The sequence below is a fragment of the Gadus macrocephalus genome, chromosome 8, assembly GCF_031168955.1.
Source record: "Gadus macrocephalus chromosome 8, ASM3116895v1".
Classification (NCBI taxonomy): domain Eukaryota; kingdom Metazoa; phylum Chordata; class Actinopteri; order Gadiformes; family Gadidae; genus Gadus; species Gadus macrocephalus.
The window spans coordinates 5,513,270-5,530,928 of NC_082389.1; the positions used below are offsets into that span (position 1 = coordinate 5,513,270).

At 47.0% G+C, this 17,659-nt stretch overlaps 2 protein-coding genes across 4 annotated transcripts in view; one reads left to right on the top strand and one right to left on the bottom strand.

Annotated features, from left to right (window-relative positions):
• Nucleotides 1–184: 184 nt before the first annotated feature.
• On the top strand, nt 185–5,135 carry LOC132462653 (protein FAM131A-like). Of its 3 annotated transcripts, none has more exons than XM_060058304.1 (5): nt 185–476; nt 2,623–2,731; nt 2,810–2,992; nt 3,477–3,620; nt 3,819–5,135. In XM_060058304.1, exons 2-5 carry the CDS (start codon nt 2,641–2,643, stop codon nt 4,373–4,375), a joined length of 975 nt encoding a protein of 324 aa, XP_059914287.1. In that variant the 5' UTR covers nt 185–476; nt 2,623–2,640; the 3' UTR covers nt 4,376–5,135. The 3 variants fall into 3 exon arrangements, with proteins under 3 accessions (XP_059914287.1, XP_059914286.1, XP_059914288.1); XM_060058303.1 differs by lacking the exon at nt 185–476 and adding an exon at nt 1,860–2,126; XM_060058305.1 differs by lacking the exon at nt 185–476 and adding an exon at nt 1,861–2,192.
• Nucleotides 5,136–8,003: 2,868 nt separating this feature from the next.
• LOC132462740 (chloride channel protein 2-like) overlaps nt 8,004–17,659 on the bottom strand; it is a 41,883-nt gene continuing 32,227 nt past the window's right edge. The window contains 8 exon segments of the mRNA XM_060058456.1: nt 8,004–10,737; nt 11,255–11,341; nt 12,564–12,668; nt 12,979–13,017; nt 13,634–13,702; nt 16,351–16,397; nt 16,973–17,084; nt 17,543–17,654. Coding sequence (XP_059914439.1) covers nt 10,171–10,737; nt 11,255–11,341; nt 12,564–12,668; nt 12,979–13,017; nt 13,634–13,702; nt 16,351–16,397; nt 16,973–17,084; nt 17,543–17,654 — 1,138 coding nt within the window. The 3' untranslated portion in view covers nt 8,004–10,170.

Sequence of the window (17,659 nt, forward strand, 5' to 3'; positions counted from 1 at the left end):
TTTGATCGCCATTTACCTAACTTACAATGTGACTTGCTTAATATTAATTTGCGAAAATCAAGGCCTATAGGTACCATTTTTAATAATGTCTTTATATATTTTTTGTTAACTTCGTGCATAAATTCACTAACTACCGCCATGCAGTTCAGCAGTCCTGCTATACAATCATTTAATATATAAGAGGCTACACGCAGAGCAGATGACGCCGCCTTGCGTCGATGACGCGCGTCAACGGGAGACATTCGGGCATCACAGCACGCATAGCCTCGGCCATAACGCACCGAGCAACAAATGGTGCTCTGAGATCCGCGTTCTAACACACAACACCTTGGGGAGAATGCGCTCGGATTTATTCTAGCAGACCACTGCAGCGGGACCAAAGCGCACGGGATGTGCGATTGCGTATGTGGATAGGATTTCTTACAAGAGCATTAACATGTGCGAAGCGCACCGTGCCGCCACCGTTTGACTAACAGGTAGGTGTGTGTGGATGTGTGGGGTTGCTTAACGCTATCGTCGAGCTCTCTGTAGTGCTGTAAATGGCCAAAGATTGGCGCATGGGGTGGATAGTTCCGTGTCATTGGTCCTTCCAAATAACACGGCCTTCAGGATGCTTTAAGACGCGTTGTGTTTTGAGAGCCACTCACCCACCACGACGGAGCCACCGTTTATTTACCCGCATAATACATCTAGGAGACCTTACGCATTGCAATTGCCTATTTATATCTTTTAAAGATCTGAAATTGATGGAAAAGTCGAGTCGCAGTGATGCTTGGCGGTGTGTGTTATTACACTTGTTGGTCACAGCCCCCAGGCGCATCACCTTTAAGATAAGGTTAACGATTCATGATGCTCTTTAGGTTTCACCACTCCCCGTTTAGGATGTCGTGCTGTCGTCTTGTACAGTTGAACACCACGGTATCTCAGCCTCTGCTGTGGATTTACCACTGTCACCGTGGATGATCGTTGTCACAGAAGAACGAGTCCTCCTCGGTCACCAACCAACAGGATCAAACCCCCAGAGAGTTGAAGGGTGACGGTGGTTCTTCATTGACTGTTGTCCTTTATCCTGTCAGCCCATGTGAGGGTGATTCATGCCGTATGACCGTTGGGTTCTTTTGAATATCATCTACCCCGCCATATTCAATTATGATTGACACATGTACGTATATCAAACCGCAAGCCACGAGCCGTGCTCGTTCAGACCGTGCGGCATGGATCTGACGTCCATGATTCAAGCGCGTTTACGTCATTCACGTGTTCAATATCCCGTATACCAGCAGTAAATAGACATTTAAACGTAGTTTAATAAAATAAAAACGTATCGTCTAACTATTACGCTGTGTGTGTGTGTGTGTGTGTGTGTGTGTGTGTGTGTGTGTGTGTGTGTGTGTGTGTGTGTGTGTGTGTGTGTGTGTGTGTGTGTGTGTGTGTGTGTGTGTGTATATATAATATATATATATATATATATATATATATATATCTGTTACTGTATGTGTAGTGTGTGTATATATAGTGTGTGTGTATGTGTATATATATGTGTGTGTGTGTGTGTGTGTGTGTGTGTGTGTGTGTGTGTGTATGGGTTTAGAATGATCATAATATGATGGTCTTAATAATGCTAGGCCTATTTTGAATGTCAGAGAGTAAGGAAAAAGAAACACACCTTAATTTAACAAACCTCATATGGATTTAAAATATGCAACATATTTCCATGTGTATGAATTCCCCGCTTGATTCTCATGATAATCCATTAGCTCGGCCGCAGTAGTTAGCGAGAGGCATTACTCTAAATAGGGATCATGCCCGTGCTTGGGCAGCACGCCGGGGGCAGCTAACTAGGGTTGGTCTCATCCTGCCATATGTTGGCCTGGTGGCGTCGACACCATCAGCCTCTCTCACCCCTCCCGGTCTCCGCCGTCCTAACCGTTTTCCCCGGCTTAGCGGGGCTTTAGCGTCTGCGCGGTAAATGTAGGACATGGCAGTTAGCTCGTGTCTTAAACCAGTAAAGCCGGCACACTGTTGGGGTCCGCGGTGTCGGTCGCCCACGTCGGTGTTACCTCTCTGTCCCCGCGATGCGCTGGTCATCCAGGAGTAGGCAGAGAAGGCGCCACCGACAGGAGGAGGTGGGTCGGCATCAGGCGGGAACCCTTTTTGGGGGAGATGCCATTTGATAGAGATGGGACAGACAGGTAGACCACTGCCCTGGACTGTGGTTCATTAACTATGTTGTTGTTGACACGCTGCAAGTTTTCTCAATGTTTGTTGGACATAGTTGGCTGGGTGTTGGAAGGACATGTTATTAGTTGGCTGGGTGTTGGAAGGACATGTTGATAGTTGGCTGGGTGTTGGAAGGAAGTGTTGCTGGTAGGACATGTTGTTGGTAGAACAAGGTGTTTGAAGGACATTTTGATGGAACATATTGGCATTGCATGTTGTTGGAAGGACATGTTTGCAGGACATTTATGAAGCCGTCCGGATGTGGTTGGTAGGAAATGTTGTGGCTAGTATTATATTTGAATATGAATCAATTATTCAAGAGCATAATAGTGCCGAACCTACTGCCATCCAGGCTTATACTTAACATTACTTGTCCGTGTGTTTTTTGTTTTCTTCCTCCAGAGTTTAGAGGGGATTGAAATGATTCCAAAGTCAGGAAAGTCTCCAGCAGAATCCAGGAAAGCGGTCGGCATCCATGAGTTTGCCGCTCTGGCCCGGTCGTCTCTGAACGGTAACTCACCTGCCCTCCGGATCACCTGTTATGGTTATCATGTGTTCCTGCATCCTCACGTTCTGCTCCCCCTACCAGGCATCTCTCAGGCCATGAGGGACCATGTGACCAAGCCCACATCGCTGGCCCAGGGACGGGTAGCCCACCTCATCGAGTGGAAGGGCTGGCCGAGACCCTCGGACCCTCCCCCCTCCACCCTGTCCCACTTCAGCTCCTACTGTCACCTGAGCGAGGGGGAGAAGGAAGCTCGCTTTGCTGCAGGTGTGCAGTCTGTCACACGCACAGTGGGGGTTGGCTCTCTGCACCGTCTAATAATTGTGAAGATGTTGAGGTCCGGGGGCCTGCACCTCATTGTGTGTGTGTGTGTGTGTGTGTGTGTGTGTGTGTGTGTGATCATGCGCGCGTGCGTGAGTGTGTGCATTGAGCTTTCTCAAGAGTCAAGAGCAGCAGCAACAGGTGCTGCTCTTGACTCTTGACCCCCCCCTTAAAGAGTGATCCCCGTGTCCGTCAGCCAGCTCTGAGGCCGGCTCCTCCCGTCCTTCTGTCTCCACGGTGATCTCTCTCTCCTAAGCCTATTAGCAACACTATCCCCCCCCCCCCGCCCCCTTTCCTGTCGTGTTTATTATGTTTGGTGTTGACTCGCTCCATCTGGCACATGGTGACTCTGGGTTCAGCTTAGCAGGGCAGGTTGAGAATAGACCGCCGGTGACTAACCCCCCCCCCCCCCCCCCCCCCCCCACCCCAGGTGTAGCGGAGCAGTTTGCCATCGCCGAGGCCAAGTTGCGGGCCTGGGCGTCCGTGGACGACGACGAGGAAGAGGAGGACTTCAACGACGAGGACGCCCAGTACGATGAACCGGATCAGACGTTCCCCAGACAGGACACCTCAGGTATGCGTTTCCGTTCGATTTCGTCATCATCGTCATCGTCATCGTCATCGCCGTTGTCGTCGTCTGTGTGTGTGTGTGTGTGTGTGTGTGTGTGTGTGTGTGTGTATGGTGCGTGTGCGTGTGTGTGTCTCATCCATTTCTCCCTTCATTCATCCCTGCCTTCTCTACAGGGGCTCTGACCGTCTCCTCCTCCCTCAGACTTTGCCTCGTTCGGCCTGGATTCCGGAGTCCCACGACAGGCTGTGATTGACGGCGGCGAAGCCCCGCCCCCCTTTGCATGCGCCGGTTCGAGCCGCGACCCACCGCCGGCCGCCCCCAGTGACCCGTGTTCCGCCCTGACCCTCTCCCCTGCTCTGCCCGGCGACAGCACTAGGGAGGAGGAGGGGGAGGAGGGGGAAAAAGAGGAGATGCACGGCGGCCCTGTGAAGCAGAAGGAGGTGGCCCTTCAGCACGGCGACGCCTACCTGGCCCACAAGGAGGAGTGGCCTCGCAGGAGCAGCAGGTTTGACTCCTGCTACTCCACCTCCCACTCAGAGTCCCCAGGAGAAGAGGAGGAGGATGAAGAGGAGGAGGAGGAGGAGGATGAGGATGGAGGGGTGTTCCACGCGGTCAGGGTGTGGCGCTGCCACCCCAAAGGGTTCTTCTCTGACCGCGCCTCCTCGGGCGTGGCCTCCTTTGACGAGGAGCAGGAGGAGGTGGTGGAGGAGGTGGCCGAGATGGAGAGAAAGTGGAAGGAAAAGGAGCATTTGATGTGATGTCATTGGTCCCTTAATCGTCGTATAAGCTATTTTGCTGTTTACCTGTAAAAAAAATAAAAATAAAAGAGGCTCCATCGCGTTGGGCCACTGTATCTTCCCCTCCCTCTCAAGGCTTAGTTATGGTTCTACGTCGACGCAGAGCAAGTGGGTTTACGGACCCCATTACGTCCTTGCGGACCCTCCTTGCGTTCACCTCAAGGGCCTGACGTGCGCCTCCCAAAAACGTCAACCTTGTGTCGAGGCGACACAGCGGCGAGGGCTGTGATTGGGCAGGCTCACTAAAACCCGACGCAGAACCAACGCCGGTTCACGACTGCGTCGAAGCGTCTGCATGACCATTGCGTTGCGTCGAGGTGGAACCATAACTGCACCTTAACCCTTTGCCATGTCCCACTGATCTTCAATTTTAACCTCTCCACCCCCCTCTGGTGCCCTTGTTGGGTCATTGGTCATTGGGTCTCTCACCCCCTTAGTTGATTGCACCATATATATATGTATCTATATATATGAATTTATATATATGTATGTATATATGTGTGTGTGTATGTATATGTTGGTGAGTGGAACCAGGATGTAAAACTGTCATTCATACTCTGGGTTTTGTACATTTTTGTGAAGAGTTTGTGTGTTGCTATTGCATTGTTTTTTTATGGAACTTTTGTAGTGTGCAGGGGTTACACACGATGCGTACGTATTGCTATGTGCAATGAAAAATAATCTTATATGAAAAAATAAAAAATAAAGTACATGAAGGATGGTGGTGTCTCTTTTTTTGCTTATTGATGAATTCATTTTATGAATTCATTTTATTTATGTTTCCTACATATTGAAGTTACAATATTTTATACTTGTTCCCCTATAAAAGTTGTCTGAGGATTTGATGTATTTTTTACACTCCTGCCAAACGTCTCCGCCCCTGAGCTTGGGTAGTTACCGGGATTAAACGGTTCAATCAGGTTCTTCTTTGTACCGATGTTGGGTAGGAGCCGTTTCCATATCGATTCACGGGGGCTGCATCATCTCAGGCATTCATGAGAGCAATCCAGATCCTTTTCCTTGCAGCGTAATGGTTTCTTTCTTCAGCAATGTACAGTATATATACATGTACTGTATGGGGTTAGGCCTAACCATAACCCTATGTATATATACTGGATTAGGTTTAGAGTTATGTGCTTGATGTACAAATTCATTCATGACCTTGCACCACCACCAATCAAGCAATGTCTGTGTCATTCTGCAGGGACAATGTAAGGGAATCGAGGGCTGCAACGAGAGGTGATTGTAACACAAAATTTAAGAAGACCACAATCAGCATTATCCCTCCAAGCAACTGGAAAATGAAACTCAATCCCGTTCCATATTAGACACTGTGAAAGTCGTACGTTTTAAAAAGTCTGAAGTCATGGCTAAAAGAGAATCAATCATGCGATCATTTTATATAGAACATCAAATGTTTTATGTATTTTGTATGATTTTGACCCTGTAATGTTGTTGATGCTGTTGTTTTGTATTTAGTATTGTCCGTAATGCTTAGTATGTTTTTGATTGTCCTGAACTCCCTGCCCAGGGACCACAGATGCATATTAGCTATTCAGCTAACTCTGGTATAAAACCTGTTCTGTACATGGTCCCTGTCAACTAAACCAATAATGGATACGTGTATAAACCCTGTTTATACACGTATCCTGTACACATATACTGGGGTTTCTAAATTTCAGAATTCATACGAATGAAAAGGTCGGGATCACCCAATAAGATAATTTATTCTATTCTAATTAGGGAAATACAATGAGTGAAAAAGGAGCACAGGAAGTGAGCTATGCATTTTCAAATGGCAAAAACTGCCTGCCACTAATTGCAGCCCATTTCTCAATCATAAAAATCAACAAAACAATAACAATACATATCTATGAAATGAAACGCATGGAGTGGAATCAGTCATGTGTGAATCCATATGATTGTTTGCCATGCACGTCAACATGGGTACTCAGAAGGGAGTAATCTCCAGCCTTCTAGTTATGCAGGGAGGCATATTCTTCACTGTAGATGGGGCTCAGGTGAATCTATTGATCTGTATGTGTTCATGGTGCGCCTTGTTTTGACTTGTTTACATAGGGTACATTACCCTCAGGGCTATGACCTGCCTATACATTTGAATGATGTAGTGTCCTGTCCTTGGTGGATCTGAATGCTAATGTTCCCCTGCCCTCTACCCATCCCCACATGCTACACCAATCAGCCCCAGGCTAGAGTAGCAATAGCAAGAAGTAGGTAGCACCCATAGTCACATACCATTTCACACCCAGGGGAAATGTAGGATTTCCAATTATCCAAACCAATGTTTCTTTGGAAGAGGGATTAAAATAGATCACCTCTTTTTTTCTATTTTCTCGTTGATCTGACACTTTCATCCAAAGAGCCTTAAAGTAATTTCAGATGACTTGTATTAAGAAGCAGTGTGAGATTAGGGCGTCTAGCTTGAGGAAATCAACAGGTAGCTTGTGGATATTAGGGTGTACAAGGGTTAGGGCATCAATGATTAATTAGGGTATTAAACCCATGAATGGTCCAGGGAATCAAACAAAGGTCTCTGGGTTCAGCTGCTCCATGATGACCTCCGACCAGGAAGAGACAGACCATTTCAAATCTGAGGTTGAACAACAAATGGCTCAGTAGCTACCAGCGACCCTGGGAGAGCGCGGTGGCGTCATGACAACGTAGGGCAGTGGGGACAGTGGCCTTGTGGTGACCGACTATTAAAGAGGTGAGAGCAGAGGCTCAAACTCATCGCTAGAATCTAAGCGCCTGACATACCTGCTCATGTCTGCTCACTCTCCTGTCAGTGGATCCAAGCCCTGGGATACAGAAAGTGTTGAGAAGTGGCATCAATCCGGTCCACTTTGAAGGAGGAGGCTCCAGATTGGCCTTGCAGTGTGACGCAAAGCCATCTTTTTTGTTAACTGTGCCACCGAAGGTTTGTCTATTAATGGGAAACACTGGGGAAGGACAGCCCCATTAGAAAGCAAAATGGAAAAAGATTTGTGCAAAAGCCAGCCTGGTCTCTGGCGCTGCAGCTTCATATAACACCACAGCTGGAGAACTATAAAAGCAGCCCAAGCGATTGCTATGGTATTGTGCTACTGTAAGCCTAATACACTTGTTAATTTATTTATTGAACTAAAGTTGGAGGGAAGGAGGCATGAATTATTCAGGAGCCATCGTGCAAACTCCTCTTCCCTGTGTCATGGTTGAGGTCAAAGGGTTTAGTTTAGTTCTCCCTGTGGACCCTCACTTTACATACACCAAGTGTGAAACACATAGGAGACATGCCCGTAGCTAGCTATGAGTTCACAGAGGAGCTAAAAATAAAATTCGAAATATAGTACAACTGAATACAAAATCAGAGGTTGAGATCTTCTCCAAGATGAGAAAATTCTGAATTCAAGTGAGACTTGGTACTTTGTGTCAGCTGTGTGTGAAATCTGTACACCCCTCCCCGCCCCCCAAACAAAACTGACCCCCCCCCCCCCCCTGCTGAAACCTGGACCTACAGCTGAAGGCCCGGGCATCAAATGTCAATCAATCAATCAACTGTGTCAGATATCAAAGAACATAAACCAGTCGATTCAGCGTTACTCTCAAATGTCTTAAATTTATTTCTTTACTGATGTAAAAAAAAAAAAAAGTCGGTGTCCTCTGAAAAATAACAATGGCTGTTGATTTCAAATGCATAATTCCCCCTGTATGTACAGTAAAATGTACGTCGACTTCCACACAGGATGTTTCTATGTACAAAGCATATACAGGCCAGGGCCATATAAAGGGAGATACTATCCTTATTGCTGAACTAGAGGCGCTGCGAATGAGCTTATACACTTTCTACATTAAACTCTTATCTTATATGGCAAGCAATTTTTCACATTCAGTATGCATACAAAAGACAGCAATAGATTATTGCACAAATGTTAACACATACTAAGGAGAAGCCTCGTGGGTATGAGTCGGTGACCTCACGTCGAATTCATCGGGGACAGAGAAGGTTTACGACTATTTCAGGTCGTACGGAGTTTTCAACAAGAATTCACACACGCGCACACATCTACACGCACACACACGCGCACACATCTACACGCACACACACACACACACACACACACACACACACACAGACACAGACACAGACACAGACACAGACACAGACACAGACACACACACACACACACACACACAGACACAGACACAGACACACACACACACACACACACACACACACACACACACACACACACACACACAGACACAGACACAGACACACACACACACACACACACACACACACACACACACACACACACACACACACAGACACAGACACAGACACACACACACACACACACACACACACACACACACACACACACAGACACAGACACAGACACAGACACACACACACACACACACACACACACACACACACAGACACACACACACACACACACACACACACACACACACACACACACAGACACACGCACACACACACACACACACACACACACACACACACACACACACACACACACACACACACACACACACACACACACACACACACACACGGCTCTAAAACAGGTTTAAGACTTGTACTTCGGGTATCACTGTGCTTGGAGTTCAACTTCTAATCAATGCTTTGGCCCGTGTTTTGTCGTTGTGCGATGTGTTCGAGAAACGCTACGATTTTTCATTTTAGGATGGTAATATTTACAAACCAAAAGTTCTGTTTCTGTGTCCTTGGGTGTATAAATTGTTTGTTTGCGTATATATGTGTGGCCTTTTCTACACAACAGTCAGTTAAATATATAGTTCTTCCAATCCTGCTGTCCCTTCATCATGCTAGAAATAAGTTAAATACGGTCAAGTCAAGTCACACAATAGATAACATAGAGGCATTTCATCACATTCAAATTAGGCTGTTTGTGTAAATGTTTAAAAAACCTCAACAAGACAAACGATAAACACTTCTGTCCTTATCAAATCAGATCCTATGAGGCCAAAGAGGGCTCTGTGTGCAGTATGCTCTATTCATGGTACTTACAATGTGCTTGGAGTCACTTAGTGATAACACTTAGCTTGGCAAACAGGTTGGCCCACACCTTTCAAAGTGTGGTTAGGTAGTCGGTTTAGGTGTGAAAATTGTGCGTTCGAGAAGTCATGTCACCTTGTTCAATCTCGTACTAAATTTCGCTTTTTTGTCCTTTTAATTTCGTTCTGTGAATCCTCTTTCTGATGTGTCGGGGGTCATTTCATTTCTCTCCTGGGTCCGTCTGCGGGAAGAGGACTCTACTTTGGCATGGAGAGGCAAATGAAGGGATTAGAATCCAGACCCAATTCAATCATGGACCAAGTTCCATGATTCATTCATACGCACACTCACACACACACACACACACACACACACACACACACACAATTAAAATCCTATTGACGCTTTCACAATATCAAACCATATACATTTTTGACACGTAATTGCTTTCTTCTTTCTCTCTATCTCGTCCTCGCTCACGCACCCCCCCACACACACACACACACACACACACACACACACACACACACACACACACACACACACACACACACACACACACACACACACACACACACACACACACACACACACAGCCCTACTAAATGCAATAATACAGAAATAGATATCTAGGCTGGACTTGGAGGTGACCTCTACGACCGTAGACACCGCGGTGTGGGACCCCTGAACTATCCACTGCCCCCCGGTATCACTCGGTCTGATCTGCAGCTGGGGGGGAGGAGGGGGAGGCAGAGGGGGAGGGGGAGGAGTCATGACCGTCAGACTCTGACGAAATCTCAATCCGGTCCAGGTTTGGGGGAGGGGAGGGGCTCAGCTCATCTGTCGGTGTCTCTAACTGGTCCGGCTCGGGAGTGTCACTCGGCGGCTCATAGTCACAGCCCAGCTCCGACTCCTCGGTGTGGGAGGGGCTGCACTCGAAGGTGAACTCCGATTGGTCCTCGGTGAAGGAGGGGCTCTCCTGGAGCACCAGCTCTGACGGGGGGGTGATGACGTCGCCCAGGCTGCTCTCAAACTGAATATTCGATTGGTCGGAGAAGTCGACCGGGATCTCCTCGTACGGGAGATCCAATTGGTCCTCGGCCTCGGGGGGTGTTGGTTCCCGTGGCAACGAGTGGCCTCTGTGGCGGACCCACAGCTTGTGGAGATCTGTAATATCAGATACATTTGTGCTGTTGCCGCTGTCGCGGAAACTGGCCAGTGGGGGGCGCACTTTCACTCCGGTCACCGTCACAGATCCCTCTATGGCCTTACGCAGCTAGAGTCAGAGAGAGAAGAGAGAGAGAGAGAGAGAGAGAGAGAGAGAGAGAGAGAGAGAGAGAGAGAGAGAGAGAGAGAGAGAGAGAGAGAGAGAGAGAGAGAGAGAGAGAGAGAGAGAGAGAGAGAGAGAGATATTGAAAGACAGTGAAAGATGGACAGCGAAAGAGAGAGAAAAACAGAAGAGAGAGATACAGAAAACAGGTGAGTACAGATTACCTTTTGCGCGAGGAATGCACACACAAAGCGTTCTTTAGTGGCTCTTGAATGTCCCGGCCGGGCCCCTACCGCCACCAGCACAATGAGCATCTAGCATTCAGAAAAACAGACTACCTTCTGGAAATAAGAATCCAAGCTCCAAAACGCACTCAGGCTACTTATGTTAATAGGAACCAACAGCCAAGGGGAACCAGGCCTGCTCATCTTGATAGGAATACAAGGTCACCACGGCGTGTACCACTTTGCCAGTGATAAAACCGAAAGAGGATTCTCTGCGTTTACGTCTGTTGTGCACAAACCTCTTTAAGGGAGACCACTCCGACGAGACGGCCGATGCTGGTGACGTACGCGTGATCCAGGCCCAGCAGAGAGAAGATGGTGTGGGTCTACCAGGGAGAGAGAGAGAGACGTAGTGAGAGAGAGAGACATAAACAGACAGAGACCGAGAGAGAGAGAGAGACAGACACAGACCGAGAGAGAAGATGGTGGGAGTCTACCAGGGAGAGAGAGAGAGAGGGAGAGAGGGAGAGAGGGAGAGAGAGAGAGAGAGAGAGAGAGAGAGAGAGAGAGAGAGAGAGAGAGAGAGAGAGAGAGACACAGAGTGAGAGAGAGACATACACTGACAGAGTCCGACAGAGAGCTACAGTCGGAGACTGAGAGAGAGACAGATTGACAGACAGACAGAGAGAAATACAGAGAGAGAGTGAGTCAGAGAGATACAAAACAAAAACAGAGAAAAGGAGGGAATGGAGTCATGAGGGTGATTATATATAGCACACATATATTTATAAAATAAACCCGGAGGGGTTTATTGAAACTCATCGGACAGACATTCTGGCTGCAAAGCCTAACCATATTCTGTACATTGCTCGATTTGTTTGCATCAAAGGATTCCCTTTCTAGGTTGAACCAGGCCATCGCATATTGATAACCTCCGGTTCCCCGATCGCATGCTGATTGAGTGTCAATGCGTCTGACGTGTCCTCCGCTTATTGAAACGGAGCTGAAGGGATGTTCAATGGGCTGCACTGCCTGAGCATTAACACAACTTGAAGGCATTCAAAGGCGGGGTCGCGGGGTTCGCCTCTGCTTCCAGCTCTGGCCTGCCTCGTATCGTGAGTTCAGATGGAACCTGATGGAGACACAAGTCATCATTGTCTCTAGGATTCATGAAGCCGCCGCCGAACCACCCAGGCCTAACCTCGCTGTCTGTCTGCTGTTTATCGGGGGGGGGGGGGGGCGGCCATCTGGGAGTTGTGGAGAACAACAGAACGGCTGGTGGTACCAGCCCGGCCTGTTCGGCAGCAATTTGCATTGAAGTGAATTGATGAATTCATTAATGAACAATTTGGTATGCGCGTGTTGGTGTACACGTGCGTGTGAGTACGTGTCTTTGTGTGCGTGCGTGTGTGTGTGCATGCATTTGTGAGTGGGTGCATGTACTGTATGTGAAGACGTTGACAACCTGACTGCCCCACAGGCCTGCTTCCCAGTCTGTCCTTGGTCTATATTTGGGGTGTGTGTGTGTGTGTGTGTGTGTGTATGTGTCTGTGTGTGTGTGTGTTTGTGCGCGCGCGCGTGCGTGTGTGTGTGTGTGGTTAGCTCCACCTTATGCAAAGATGTCCTCTCCACCAGCTGGAAGGGGGCGGGGTCTATCTTGCAGTTCTTGAAGTCCACGGGATCGTCCAGCTGTTGCTCCTCCCACTCTGAGATCTGGGGGGGGAGTGGGCGGGGCATGCAGAGATGTCATTCAGCCAGTAGCGAGAGCAACAGGTTACAGAAAAGAATACAGAATACACAAAAGTAAATATAAATATATATGAAAATCTATAAATATACACAATTAAACCTGAAAGGTAATGTTATTGTTTTGTTTTTTCATTATGTATTCCAGAAGCCATTTCTTAAATTGTACTTTTCCCTTTTGTACTTTCTACTCTATTTCTACTGTGACTGAATAGCCTCCACATCGAGGAGTAGGTGGGGCGGTGAGTGTTGTGGATGAGGGGGTGAATGCGCTCACCTCTGTGGTGCTCATGTCGTCGTCCACCTCTGTGGCGTCCTGCGGGCGAGGGAAAGGCGTGGTAAAGACACAGCTCTGTCCACACTGCTGTATAACTGAATGAGTTAACCCGGGAGCTGTTTAAAAATAAGTTATCCCACAATCCCTCCGGACAAACGTTCCGCTTATTTCAAGGAATTGATTACTATCTGCCTTAATTGCTCCCCAAAAAGAGCTCATAATTGCACAAGATAAAGGGTTTAAATGTGAAGTGCCCAAATGAAGAAGACAGCTCCCACAAACCGAGCAGTCCCATTTTACACGAGAGCCTCCCTCCTTTAACTCACTCCTTTAACTGTATGTGTGTGTGTTTGTATGTGTGCGTGCATAATTATCTGTGTGTCTGTATGTCTGTGTGCAGATCTCTGTGTTTGGGTTCACACTGTATTGGTATACATCCATGAGCTATTCCTGAGACTCTCTCTCTCTCTCTCTCTCTCTCTCTCTCTCTCTCTCTCTCTCTCTCTCTCTCTCTCTCTCTCTCTCTCGCGCCGGTGAGCCGTCGCCACAAAGACTTTTGGTCCAGCACACACTACTCTTCTAAGCGCTTGTTGCAAGGCAACGGTTACCACGGCAACAGTCTCCAAGGGGGGGGCGGGGGAGTGGACCATCTTACCGCCATGGAGATCCTCACTCGTTTGAGCTTGGGCTTCCTGCCGGTGGGCGGGGTTGGCCCGGCCAAACCCTCCAAGTGGTCAGGGTCGGGGGGGGACACAAGGACACACAACGCACAGCGTAAGTACACAGCGCAAAGGGTCTGCACACAACGCACAGAGTTAGCCCACAACGCACAGAGTTAGCCCCTAACGCACAGAGTTAGCCCCCAACGCACAGAGTTAGCCCACAACGCACAGAGTTAGCCCCTAACGCACAGTGTTAGCCCACAATGCACAGAGTTAGCCCACAATGCACAGAGTTAGCGTATGAGATCCACAGTTTGTAGCCCAGTGTGGCGATGTGGTGCCTATAGTTGGACCTTTGTGCGTGTGCAACACACAATGTGGTGCGGCAGCAAGGTTGTAATTACTGGGCAGGGAACAGGATGGATGAAGAAGGTGCCGACAAGGAAAAGACAAAGGAAAAGCAGTCTGACGGCACTGATTATGCAGTGTTGACTCAACACCGGTGTGTGTTTTTTTTTGTGCGAGAGAGAGCGAGAGAGAGAGAGAGAGAGAGAGAGAGAGAGAGAGAGAGAGAGAGAGAGAGAGAGAGAGAGAGCAAGAGAGAGAGAGAGAGCAAGAGAGACAATGACTCATCAAAGTGACGATGGATAACAGGCAGGTCGTTTGGCTCCTGTTCTGGAAAATATCAAATGGTTTCCCCACTGAAATCAGCGTTGAAGCCCAGTAAAACATATTTTAACGATCGTAATATTAATATAATTTCTTACCTCAATATCATCTCTAAAGTATTTGGGCCCAGAGTTTAAAGGTACTCTGTGTTAGAATCAGAAACTCCTTCTCAAGCTTGAACCCATTGGCCTTAAGTGAACTGCAACCTACTTGAGATCACACACTGAGAGCACTCCAGCGCTCTTAATGTGAAATGTAAATTGGGCCTATTTCTCGGCAGCTGAATACATAATTATAAAAACTGGCGTTCAGCTAGCTCTACTTTAGGGCACTCGGTTGCAAGCATGGACTTCCCCTCCTTCCTTGTTCCGGTAACAGCCCTCCCGGTTTGAATAAAACACATACCAGCCCACAGGCTTTTTCTAGGCAGCGGAGAGAGTCGGGAAGGTCTGATTGCTTATGTTAAATTGCAACCTGTTCATATATTGGCTGTTTAAATGGATTTATGGATGAAGAATCCCTCCTGCAGACGTATTTGTGTTCAAACATATTCATGGATGAACCAATTGAAAAGAATCTGAGATAGCGAGAACGAGAAAGAAAATAAATAATAATAATATATATATATATATATATATATCAGTGGCGGCTGGTGGTTTTTAAAGTGAGGGAGGAAGGACTGCGCGCTTGGTTGGCATTGGCCTGCTTGCAATGTGGCATCACTGTAATTTGAATGCTGGTGGGCAGCATGTCTTTGAAATGGACTGTAAGGGCAGAAGGAAAGGATGCAAAGCCCATTAGTCAAATCAAAAATCTGGGCCTATCAATGGGCCTATTTTTGACCTCAATGACTGGAGTTATTGGTTGCTATTTAGCTATGTTTATTTTCAGTTACAATTGTTTTAAGAAAAGACTCAAGATCAAAAGGGATGCCAATTAAAATGCATCATGCTCTGAATCATTCACCCTTTCCACAATACCAAACAGAACGTCAGAGTAAAAAACTAGTAAAAGAACGACAACATTATTTCAAACAACCTGATCTATAAGCATGGTGCATAGCAAGGAAAGTCGGATAGCAGCACCAACGTGATCTTGACGCACGTCGTGGCGGTTGGTTGCCCTATCAAGATATTTCACATCAGTGAAACCATGAACAGCCCACGCTGGAGATGTGCCGTCATTCAAGAGCAAACAGGGCCAGCAATACAGTCGAGTGCTAGTAATGATACCAGTAAGCCATGAGTACCGAGCAAACCATGTAGCACTCACAACACTGATGTTGCCATTACTTTTGGTGATATCGATTTTGGGAAGTGGTCTACCTTTTTCTTTGGTGGCTAACTTAGCACTGTAACTCAATGAATGGAATGCTTTGTGTAATAAAACATGAACAATGCCCATTTCTTAGGTTTGTATCTTTTATCTTTTATATATATATGTATATATATTTATATTATATATATATAATATATAATATTATATTTTATATTATATTTTATTCTTAATATTTGTGTATGTATATCTGGAGTTCATGACAAAAATTATTTCCCCCTGGGATTATTAAAGCATTAATCAATCAATCAATCAATATTCAAAGGCATTAAAGTAGTCATATTTAAGGGCATTCATTCATTACAGTAGTCTGGGCAATCTACATTTTTTATTCTCAACACTGTTAAGGGAATCTTCCTCCCGCTCCTCAATGGAGAAGCCTCCACTGAATATATTCTCTTCCTCGTTCTCGCTCTATCTCGTTTTCTACTGGGGTCCTGAGATTATAAATTCACACAAGATAAATGAGTTCTCCTCTGAAAAGCGAAGCAACATTCCGCCTGTTTAAGGGTTTTAGACAAAAGCCAAGTTAATAACAAAAGGCAGCAATGAGTGAATACAGAGAACAGAGACCCCGTTTCGCTTTGCCGCCCTCATCCAGTGATGTGAGTCTGGGTGGACAACTGGACATTATGTCAGTCCACCCAGATCTTAGGAGACAGTACATTACACCGTCCAGTGCTCCCTGCCTCTCTGTTCAGCTCACCTCGAGAGACTCCTTCCCATGGTCAGTGCAGGAGATGGTCTGAGAACCTGGTCAACACACACAGAAACACAACAGAAACACAACAGAAAGACAACCTCATTACACCTCATGTATGGCCTGCATTTCTACTGTTCTCGCATCTTCGTTTATATTTGTTCTGCCTAACTTGTGTCGTAAAGTGTTGTCATGATTCTAAAGGTGCCATGTCGTTAGCCTCATAGCATAATTACCTAAGTCACATTTTGGCCAAATTGTAATATCTAGCTCTACTCTCCTAATGTTGCTTATTCACTCTGCCTCATTGGCTATATCCTAAGCAAATCAGAGGGCTTTTTACATTCCACCATCAATATCTATCTGACTTAAGCATTTTTTACGCTAAAGACAAGATGAATCTTAAAATATGCCATAGGCAATTATGCTACGAGACTGACGATATGTTATAGTTTCAACGATTATAGTTTCAACTATTATTATCATTTAATATGTTCTTGTCAAGGGCGACACAAAAACAATCTTTGCAGTCGTTGTGTTTGTCCCCTCTGCATCCATGCCTCTGGTGCGAATTGCATGGGTGGGTGTGATTGATTGTGCGGCGCGTGTGTGACATATGTGTGCGTACTATTGGGCGTCTCTGTTTCGCTGATGGCTGACACAGCCTTCATGGCCGACTTCAGAGGCAGCTGAGCGCCGCTGGCCACTGGGCTGAAGGAGGTGGACTCCTCTGTGGAGATCTACACGGGAAAGAGGTTAACAGAGGAGGCCGGACGCACGCGCAACTCGCATGCACGGACACGCATGCACTTATGCACACACACACACACACACACACACACACACACACACACACACACACACACACACACACACACACACACACACACGCACGCGCATGTATGCACTCAAGCACGCACACACAAAGGCATACAACCCACACACACAACATACACCCACACCCGCACACACACACACACACACACACACACAAAACCGCATGCAAACCGATAAAATTAAGAAAGTACGACAAACACTTGCACATGCACATACACGATGGCACAGGTAAAGGCACAGACGACAGAGAGACAGAGGACAGACGTGTCAATGTCGACGTCAACAAAGGACGAAAAAAAAAAACGAAAAAAAAAAATATTTTTACGAAAAAGACCAAATCACACCGTGAGAGCTCACTCACCACGACGCCTTCCCAGAACCCCCCTCTGTGCCGTAACCTACTGCGGCCGCATGCTTGGCACTGCGCATGCCCGGTCGTTGGCCAACCGGTAGCAGGCCGGTCCCGACTCCCCCTGCC

Coding starts and splice junctions, on each gene's coding strand:
- LOC132462653 (XM_060058303.1), top strand. CDS start 2,076: ATGCGCTGGTCATCCAGGAGTAGGCAGAGAAGGCGCCACCGACAGGAG. Junction 2,993..3,476: donor GGAAGCTCGCTTTGCTGCAG/GTGTGCAGTCTG, acceptor CCCCCACCCCAG/GTGTAGCGGAGCAGTTTGCC. Junction 3,621..3,818: donor CCCCAGACAGGACACCTCAG/GTATGCGTTTCC, acceptor CTCCTCCCTCAG/ACTTTGCCTCGTTCGGCCTG.